The sequence below is a fragment of the Perissodus microlepis genome, chromosome 7 (genome assembly GCF_051167445.1).
Source record: "Perissodus microlepis isolate ML-2025 ecotype Zambia chromosome 7, ASM5116744v1, whole genome shotgun sequence".
Taxonomy (NCBI): domain Eukaryota; kingdom Metazoa; phylum Chordata; class Actinopteri; order Cichliformes; family Cichlidae; genus Perissodus; species Perissodus microlepis.
Genome location: NC_140467.1, coordinates 27051574 through 27061931, shown reverse-complemented (window position 1 = coordinate 27061931; position 10358 = coordinate 27051574). Strand labels below are relative to the sequence as shown.

General features: G+C 43.7%; 2 protein-coding genes across 2 annotated transcripts; one reads left to right on the top strand and one right to left on the bottom strand.

Annotated features, from left to right (window-relative positions):
* Positions 1 to 1047: 1047 nt before the first annotated feature.
* LOC146383239 (caspase-3-like) lies at positions 1048 to 5900 on the top strand. Its single transcript, XM_084936775.1, has 4 exons — positions 1048 to 1243; positions 3759 to 3922; positions 4033 to 4159; positions 5656 to 5900. Exons 1-4 carry the CDS (start codon positions 1048 to 1050, stop codon positions 5898 to 5900), a joined length of 732 nt encoding a protein of 243 aa, XP_084792901.1.
* Positions 5901 to 6166: 266 nt separating this feature from the next.
* Positions 6167 to 10004, bottom strand: LOC146383238 (caspase-3-like). The gene is made up of 4 exons (XM_084932558.1): positions 9733 to 10004; positions 8912 to 9075; positions 8675 to 8801; positions 6167 to 8009 (listed from the first exon to the last, which is right to left on the bottom strand). Exons 1-4 carry the CDS (start codon positions 9947 to 9949, stop codon positions 7696 to 7698), a joined length of 822 nt encoding a protein of 273 aa, XP_084788684.1. The 5' UTR covers positions 9950 to 10004; the 3' UTR covers positions 6167 to 7695.
* Between the last annotated feature and the right edge of the window lie 354 nt (positions 10005 to 10358).

Genomic DNA, 10358 nt, shown 5'->3' with positions numbered 1-10358 from the left:
GTAAGAAGTATAATATAGATATATAAGATATAAAACCAGAAATTACAAATAAAAATAACTCTAATTTGAGGTAAAATTAGGAGCTAAAAAGGTACTATTACGAACTATATCTATGAACAATACACAAAGACAGGACAGAGACAATACAAAGTTATGTTCAGGATATTGTAGACAAGACAGGACGAAGACACGTGCAAGATGCAAAAAGTGCAAAAAAGCATATTGTTCCCAGATCCAGTTTGTAGTAGATTTGTGGAAGTTTGTGTTGTTTTTGAGTCTTTTGTTGAGTATTGTATCAAGAAATAACCCCAGATACTTTCTAAGATTAAAGATTTCATTAAAAAAAAATTAAAAGTAAATAAAAATAAAATTCAGTTAAAAAACCTGACTGTGTCCCAGTGATTTATGGCAGTTTATGCCCATTTCCAAAAAGAATAAACTGTCAGTTCAGTGTAAGAATACAGAAAAATGGCTGTTTTTTAATTTTTTGTCTTAGATGATAAAACTGTTAAAAATTAAACCATTGTTTATCAGTTGGTGATTTTAAAAAGAACCCTTAAAATTTGGATGAAAGTTTATATTAAAGTTTAATTTAAAGTTTATAATATCATAAATCTCTGAGGAAAGATGATAAATTGTACTGAGATTTTCATTTCTGCTAATCTCAGATTACAGTGAAACACATCTAATCTGCTATTCTCATCTCACACATCAAAGGCACTCAGCTCACGCCTTTCATGTGTGAGCTGAGCTGCTCACAGGCCGAAGGACACATCTTGACCTTTGACCTGCAGGTGTTGCTGATTCCCAGCAGTGTGCTGGGCCACGTCACTGCTGTCAAACTGCTGGATTTATGGTCTGCAGGCGAGTGTTGACTCATTGTGAAACTCAAACAGCTGAGGGCATCGTGACCAGCGTTACCTGCAGGAAAGGAAAAAACATAGTTGTGCAACACCTGTCCAGGGCAGTCCACCACACTGTCAGGTGTGCCAGAAGGCGGGGTTGAACCTTCACATCTGCTGCAGGTGGAGAGCTAACAGATGCGTGATGGATGCCAGAGCAGGGAGTAACCGGGCTGTGGTAGTGTCCGTGGCCCAGTTTGACCCCGGCGTGAGTCTGGGGGACAGGGCCGGAGCCCAGAAAGACGCCAAGAGGCTCCACGGCACCCTCAGCAGGCGAGGGTTCGAGGTGGAGCTGCACAGCGACCTGAGCGGTGACGAAATCTACGAGCTGTTTGTGCAAGGTAACATTTCCATGGAAGCATCATGTGTGGTTTGAAGGATAAATCACCTGCAGCGGGCATGGGCTCACGTGCAGGTGGGTGTGAACATGTCCAGCCTCACTCGTCTCACAGGTAACCAGGTGCTGCTGATCAGCAGGTGAGAACGCCTGTGTAAATGCAGAGCTCTGAGCAGGTCTGCAGCTTTCACACGTACAAACTTCCCAGCAAAGTGATCTCAGTCAGATGCTTATTGGCCCTGCATGCCTCGGTTATCAGGTCAAAGGTTAAAGTTCACGGCAGCAGCGGTCTAAAGGAGAAAGCCTCTTTTCTCTGTGACAGCGCAGCTTAGGTGTGCAAACCTGCATCTGACTCTGGAACAGCGAGCTCTGGACATTTATTTATTGCTCTATGGATTTATGGATTTATTGACTTTCAGCTCTGAGCACTATGAGACGAGTGCCGGTTAGCTCTAATACATTAAAGAAAGAAGAAGAATATACTGATGGATGCTTCCATGTTGTATATTATTTCTATTATTACATATTAAAGACCCAAACAGCTGCAGGCCGGAGGGCAAATTGAATCATAGCGTGATGAGGTGAATGATCAGCTGACTGTAGAGTGTCTGTGAGCAGCTCACTGTGCCATTCAGCAGCTCCAGGCTAGAACCTGCTTCTCATAGGACAGGCGAGGTGGGTCATTTATTCGCTCCAACATCAAAACAAAAGTTCATCGTAAGTTTATCTTATCTGAACGATCACATGACTGACTACTGGTCACGTAGCCCAGGTGTGTTGGCTCATTTAACAATTTCCAATGTGGGATCAATAAAGTATCTAATCACTGATCTTATAGTAGCACCAGCTCTGTATTTGGTGCTGTATTTTTATAATCTTCAGAGCTCTTTCACCACTGATAATGTTTGCTTTGTGCAGAGTCACATCATGCATGCCTTAACCAGTAACCACCATCGTGATGCCGGTCAACTCAGACTGGATTTAATCCAGCTAAAACAGAGAAAGCCTGGCTATGCTGGGCTGCTTTTGCACTTCAGTTAGCTGAGGTGAAGCTAGCAGATAGCTAGCAGCAACAGCCGCCTGTGTCACCATCCACCTGTTTGTCAAAGAGGCCACGGCCCTAATAATGCACACTTTAAGCCTTAATCCAGTTTAAACAGGTATGGGTTAAGAAATTATGCAGAGAGACCAAACAGTTTGTGTATCAGGCTGTAAAGATGTTTACTAGTTTTAACATGGAAGAACATGGGGACAGACTCCCTGCTGCCTCTGCTGCATGTCAGAGGAACTGCAGCGTAACACCTATTTAATTACTAACAACTTATTAGATGGTAATAAAAAATAAAGACAGGCTGGCTTTTGCTTCAGTGTTCCTTTTTCCCATGAGTAACCACTCTGCAGACGAGGCGCATGTGCATTGAGCACGTGCATACCTGCTGCCATGTATCCAGTGTTATGGCTGCTGTGAGAATGCTGACTGAGGGTCACTGACGGCCAGAGTTGGTCAAGTTACTTGAAAAAAGTAATCAGTAACTAATTACTGGTTACTTCCCGAAAAAAGTAATCCTGTTACTTTACTGATTACTTATTTTCAAAAGTAATTAGTTACTTAATTACTTTTTAAAACATGATTTATCCCCTAAATAGGTAATAAAGCAATAGATCTTTCAGCCCAATTCTACTTTTTCTGCATAATCCATCATATAAAATGTAATCAAATGAAAAAAATCTCCTTTTAATACTTGTTTTATTAGTTTTAATCTTTTAACTTTATGCATCAAGCAAACATTAAATTATATGCAACATTCTCTGACTGGAAGAAATTTGTTTAACATTTAAACCTATTTTCTGCACATTCCAGCACATAAAATAAAATCGTTTTTTGTGTTTACACTCACTCTTTCAAATAGATGCACGTAAAACACAGCAGAAAATAAATAAAATCAAAGTCTCAGCGGTCCTGTTGCTCTATTTTAACCTATATAGCACCAAGGTTTGCCCTGGTGCAGGTGTGCCGCAGCCGTCATGTCAGTGGAAGAATCTGGGAGTTTCTCTGTGAATTTCGCATTCCAGCAGCAGCGTATTTGGTGCTTGCTCGGACGTTTAGGGGTTTTTTTGCTGTAAAAAGAACTTTTCTTCCCACGCACAACGGACGCTAATGTTTTTGTCACTTTTTACGGAATCAAACTCAAAGTAAGGTCAGTACTTCCACGCTTTGAACGCTGCAGGGTCATACTCTCTCCTGCACTCGTTATATTATCCATTGTTGATCTGCACGCAGATGTTGCCACGAACGTCGCACTCGCTTATGTCATTGTCATGAGACACTCTCGCAAATAAATCACGGTTTTATTAACGCAGTAACGCAGCGTGCTTATGGGAAAGTAACAGTAATCTAATTACCGTTTTTGCAATAGTAATCCCTTACTTTACTCGTTACTCGAAAAAGTAATCGGATTACAGTAACGCGTTACTGCCCATCTCTGCTGACGGCACAACTGTTTGTGTCTGTTCTGCAGAGAGCAGGCGGCCCGTGAAGGACTGCTTCCTGGCTGTCTTGTCGTCTCACGGGGAGAAGGACTGCGTATTTGGAGCCGACGGGAAACCCGTCCGGCTGTCTCGGATCTTCGCATATTTTGACAACGAGTGCATGGAGAATAAGGCCAAAGTGTTCCTCATACAGGTAGGTGGCAGAAGGGTGAGGACAACATGAGTTTAGGTCGTGTCGAGGAAATGAAACAATCCGTTTCCTTCTGTGATGCTGAGGTCATCCTCTTGATGCTGTCTCTGCAGGCGTGTCGGGGAGACGCTCTGGATGATGGAGTGGAGGTGGACTCGGCCGGTGACGCCACCGACTGCAGCTTCTCCCTCCACCTCTCAGTTCCTGTAGATACAGCTGTGATGTATGCCACGCCCCCAGGTAAACACCAAGCCTTCAACAGACCACCACCACTACCCTCTAAACCTCCTCAGCGGCCACTCAGACCTCCTAAACTACCCTTCAAACCTCCCGACAGGCAGCATAACCATTTTATCCATCCCTAGAACCTCCACAGTTACCATGAAACATAGAACTTAAACCATCTTTATGACAACTACACCACTTGCAATATGATCACATCTCTTCAGGGACTTTTAAGACCTACCAAAGGACTTCTAAACCTCCTTAGTAACCAGAGAAATCTTCTATACTACCTATTAACCTCCTCTATGACTACTGAAATCATTTTAACTGTTCATGGAATCTCCTCACCTGCCACAAAAGTGCCCAACTACCTGTAGACCCTCCCCAATTCCTGCAGACCTCTAACTTCCTCTGAGGCCCGTATACCTTTCCAGCTGATCCTGGAGAACCTCCATGACGCCTTCATAACTGTTCATGGAATCTCCTCACCTGCCACAAAAGTGTCCACCTCCTCAATGACTACTAAAATCTGTCAAAAAAAACTCTCAGAGCTCCACTGTGATCGCTATGGTTTACCTGAAGAACTCTAGAGCATCAACATCCCATAAAACTGCGTTTAATGCAACTAAAACAAACCTCACCAGCAACTGTTCCACCCTACCAAATCATCTCTGGAACAATCAAATAACCAAATGTACCTGCAGAACCTCCTCAGTGACATCTAAAACCATTTTGAACATTTCTTCATACCTGTCCGGTGACCTTTGATGATCTTGACTATTTGGTCTGTTCTATGAAACTCCTCAGTTACCACTAAAACACCTGTAGGAGATTTTATAATATATTTTATAATAGGATTTATAATAGGATCTCTTGAATAAACCTCAAACCACCTGACATGTAAAATCTTCTAAAGAATCTGTTGAACCTTTTTTGTGATCATAAAACTTCCCCAGTGACTGTTACAGCATCCTAAAGACCCCTCAAACATTTTATTGACAACTGAAACCTCGTGAACTACGCTTAGAGGCTCCACAATGACTACAAAGCCCTTGAACCTCTTTAATGACCACTGCACATTCCTAACTGAATCTAGGTGACCTTCTTCAACCTAAATATTAAGTTCACTTTTCAAACAGCTGTTTAAATCTCTCTGGCCATAACCAGCCTACCAGAGGACCTTGAACCTTCTCACTGACCAGTCTAATCTCCTCAAGGCTCCCTTTCTCCAGGATCCCTTAAACTTAAAATACCAGTGCAACTTCCTCAGTGAGTCCTACAACTTTGTGAGGACCTCTAGAACCTTTTCCTGACAATTGAAGTAGTAATTTTAGTAGTGTTGTCCAAACCCTACAGAACCTTCTCTGAAAACTCTAACACCTTTGAAGAGACCACAGAACCTCTTCATTTTTGACACCTGGTGGTGACATTTGTCTGAATCAATAATCTGCAGATTTTTCACCATGGTCCAGAGACCAGTATCTCTGTTTACCTCCTCCTCTCTCCATCAGGTTACGGAGCCTTCATGAGCCCGCTTGGATCCGTCTTCCTGCAGACGTTCTGCACTTTGTTGGAGGACGAGGCCCATCAGAACCTGGAGCTGACTCGCCTGATGACCCGCCTCTCCCACAGGGTGGCCTACACCTTCCAGGCCAAAGGTCGTGAGCTGGGTGGAAAGAAAGAGATGCCGTGCTTCCTGACACGACTGACCAGAGAGGTGTTCCTGTTCTCAGAGTCAGAGAGAGAAGATCTCTGATCCTGGGAAAGGTTTTCCTAAAGTTCTTGAAGATGTTGTGTCACCATTTCTTGAGAAGTTTCACAAACTTCTGCTGTTCATTGATCCACTTTAATGCGACTGCAATAAACTGGAGCTTATTTTCTCATTTATGAAGATTATTTCTTCACTTATTCACTCATTATCCACGTAGTCACACATTTTTATATCTGCATTTATTTTTTCTTTGATAAATACATCTGAATATGAACAAATAACTATCTGAGTATCAGAAATTAACAGCAGGTAGTTTTTAATAATAAAAAACAGTAATTTGGAGTAGGTGCAGAAATCTTTTATAGTGCTTAAAAATTTCTACTCCTGTATTGAGACATTACAAATAAATCTTGAATTGTTGGTTGAAGAAAAAGATTATTCCTAAACTAAAGTGTCAGTCTGAAGAACACGGTCACATGTTTAACAGTAAAATGTAAGATTTACTGCATATGTGAGTCTAACAGGTCGGTATAAACAGTAATTGAAAAGTTTTAACCTCTTCATCAGCAGTGTGAAGGTACAGCTGTGGATGAGTCACATGTTTAAGCATTTAAACCAGAAACCAAGTGAGGGTTTGAACTTTAAAAACCTGCAGGGTCAGGCTGGATTTACATTTCACATATTTTGTCCTCTTACAGGAGTTGTGGGAATCTTAGGTGGAGATGTTTCTGAGTCATCTCCTTGAGTCAGCAGGTGTGTGTTCATACAGAGACACGTGTGGGAGTACCTGAAGGGATCACATAAAGTCAGTCTGTCTGGGTTTGAGTACTTCTTGTCTGGACGTGAACCAGAACTTACAGAGTCCACACCTGTTATCACTGAATGTGTAATAAAGCAGATCATGTGACCTGGAATGAGCAGTCAGCAGGTCGGTAAGTTTACGCTCACAGAGGTGTGGGAGCGGTTTTGTCCTGAGGCCTTCCTTCATCTACTTTCAGTTTAGTACCTGCAACACAATTATGATTCATGTCTGACACACAGCACGACATTTCCCAGAACTCAGCTGTTTCACTTCCCCACAACTGCTCCATCACATCACTACACCCTCTTCATTCACAGCTTAGACACGTTACATGGATATTCAGTGGTGCTCTAGAAGCCAGATAGTTCCAGTGTTACATTCACAAAGGTAAAAAAAGAAGAAGCTCCTGTCACAAACTGAGTTTATTCTGACCACATGATTAAAATCTGAAGGTGTGAAACAAACATCATCATCCTTGTTCTCTAACGTCACAAGCTTGGAAAGACAGAGCAAGTTCACAGACATCTCCACAAAATCATCTGCAGGTCAGTGCAGAGCTACAGACGGCAGATCAAACTCTGATGCTTTTCAGCTCTCCTGACCTGTTTCTGCTTCACAGAGTCCAGATGTTTTCAGATGTCAGAAAGAGCTTCCCTGACCTGCAGATATATTCAGCATTAATGAGCCTCACAGAAGTTACCCCTGCATCTCACCAACCGCTCTGTAAAAAAGAACGTGCAGGGTTTCCAGCTCAGGCTCCAGTGTGTTTACGATGTTGATGTCTGCATCGTCCTATAAACACGTTTACCTGGTCAGGCATGATGATTTACGCCCGTTACTGACAGACGTTCAGGAAATAGACCAAGCAGACCCGTGACTGTATCAAACATTGTGTATTTGCAGATAAATAATGCATACATATATGCATACATACATATGTACAGGACATGCTAAACATTTTCTTCACACAGTTTTAGAACGACACCACACAAAAACAAGATCATTTCCATTCCTCCATGTGCTCTGCCGTGATTTGGTCTAACTAATGGAAGGTGTCCGTGTTCTGGTGCTCTCAGTACCAACCAGTAACGTGGCTGAGATTCCCTCTGCTTTTCCGGCTCTCTCCGACTCTGAGAACAGGAATACCTCTCTGGTCAGTCGTGTCAGGAAGCACGGCATCTCTTTCTTTCCGCCCAGCTCACGACCTTTGGCCTGGAAGGTGTAGGCCACCCTGTGGGAGAGGCGGGTCATCAGGCGAGTCAGCTCCAGGTTCTGATGGGCCTCGTCCTCCAACAAAGTGCAGAACGTCTGCAGGAAGACGGATCCAAGCGGGCTCATGAAGGCTCCGTAACCTGATGGAGAGAGGAGGAGGTAAACAGAGAAATCTGACATGGTTAAACACGTACAACCTCTGAAGAATTCTGAAAGCTCCTGAGGACATAACTGAGAAAGAAAATCACGATTTATTAAAAACACAAGTCGGAGTCGGACTTGTGTTGTTGTATCAACCATCATATAAAGGTTTCTGCCAACCAAAAAAGCTCTGAGGTTTTTTTTTAATGTGTTTGTGCGTCATGAAGGAGGTTCTCCAGGATCAGCTGGAAAGGTATACGGGCCTCAGAGGAAGTTAGAGGTCTGCAGGAATTGGGGAGGGTCTACAGGTAGTTGGGCACTTTTGTGGCAGGTGAGGAGATTCCATGAACAGTTAAAATGATTTCAGTAGTCATAGAGGAGGTTAATAGGTAGTATAGAAGATTTCTCTGGTTACTAAGGAGGTTTAGAAGTCCTTTGGTAGGTCTTAAAAGTCCCTGAAGAGATGTGATCATATTGCAAGTGGTGTAGTTGTCATAAAGATGGTTTAAGTTCTATGTTTCATGGTAACTGTGGAGGTTCTAGGGATGGATAAAATGGTTATGCTGCCTGTCGGGAGGTTTGAAGGGTAGTTTAGGAGGTCTGAGTGGCCGCTGAGGAGGTTTAGAGGGTAGTGGTGGTGGTCTGTTGAAGGCTTGGTGTTTACCTGGGGGCGTGGCATACATCACAGCTGTATCTACAGGAACTGAGAGGTGGAGGGAGAAGCTGCAGTCGGTGGCGTCACCGGCCGAGTCCACCTCCACTCCATCATCCAGAGCATCTCCGCGACACGCCTGCAGAGACAGCATCAAGAGGATGACCTCAGCATCACAGAAGGAAACGGATTGTTTCATTTCCTCGACACGACCTAAACTCATGTTGTCCTCACCCTTCTGCCACCTACCTGTATGAGGAACACTTTGGCCTTATTCTCCATGCACTCGTTGTCAAAATATGCGAAGATCCGAGACAGCCGGACGGGTTTCCCGTCGGCTCCGAATACGCAGTCCTCCTCCCCGTGAGACGACAAGACAGCCAGGAAGCAGTCCTTCACGGGCCGCCTGCTCTCTGCAGAACAGACACAAACAGACAGTAGTGCTGTCAGTGACCCTCAGTCAGCATTCTCACAGCAGCCATAACACTGGATACATGGCAGCAGGTATGCCAGCCTGTGTTTACGTTCACATGCAGAAGATTCAAACTAATGAAACTTTATGTACACTATGCTCGCTGCTGTCGTACTTATTTTAAAAGAGTGTGACCTATGTTTGATCTATGAGTGGAAATCAGTTGTAACAGTGTTTAATCACCATCTCTGTAAAACACACACGTATAATCACATCCTCACATGTTATATAATTACAAATGTATCAGTCAGCACTGGCATGTCACCAATGAGTGTCAGGGCAGTGTAAGCCTCACCTTTACCTGTAAATAGAACAGAGGTGTGTCTGTAATGTTAAAGCTGTGTGTCTGTCAGGGAGATGGAGCTGCAAATGTTTCCTTAACTGGGCTCACAGACGCAGTCCCTGCTGTGGGCACCGATGCCCCGCCCCCTCTGAGTTTCTGTGACGTCAGCTGTTTTTTTAAATGAATGAGCTCTTGGCTGAAAGCTCTCTCAATTTAAATATTTTGTCTCTGTGCTGTGTTTAAATAAAGTTTGAATGTTTTGCGTCCTGTTTTTATTGTTGGAAGCGGGCTTTTCGGTGTGATGTGATTGGTTACCTTTCTCAAACAGCTCGTAGATTTCGGCGCCGCTCAGGTCGCTGTGCAACTCCACCTTAAAGCCCCGCCTGCTGAGGGTACTGTGGAGCCTCTTGGCATCCCTCTTGGCTCCGGCCCTGTTCCCCATCTTCACCCCGGGGTAAAACTCGGCCACGGACACCACCACTGCCCGGTTCACCTCAGCCTTCCCACCCACTGGTCGTCTCTGCTGGGACATGGTGATGTAGCTGAGGTCCGCTGAGCTCTGTCTCTGTGAGTGTCTGTCAGATTTAAGCTCCTGGCTCTGCACTGAAAGTACTTTAAGAGCCCCTGAGCTGTAAAGGTGTGACCACACCTCTTTACCTTACCTGGAACTTCCTCTGCTGCCTTATCAGCCTTATGTGCTCAAGTCTTACACAACTTCATGTTTTTTCTCGCTGTGCCAGAAATCCAGGTGTGTTCCACTCACGGATGACATGTCATCATTTTTCACGGCACACAAACATTTTCCTGCAGTAACAGAAAACAATCGAGGAGTTTTTAAAGCCTTTTATGATTTTTGATTTTTATAAAAACACTTTACTAAAAATGTGAAGTTTGTGTTTGTCATCTTTACAAATAAAGTTTGTTTCACTCCAAGCAAGACT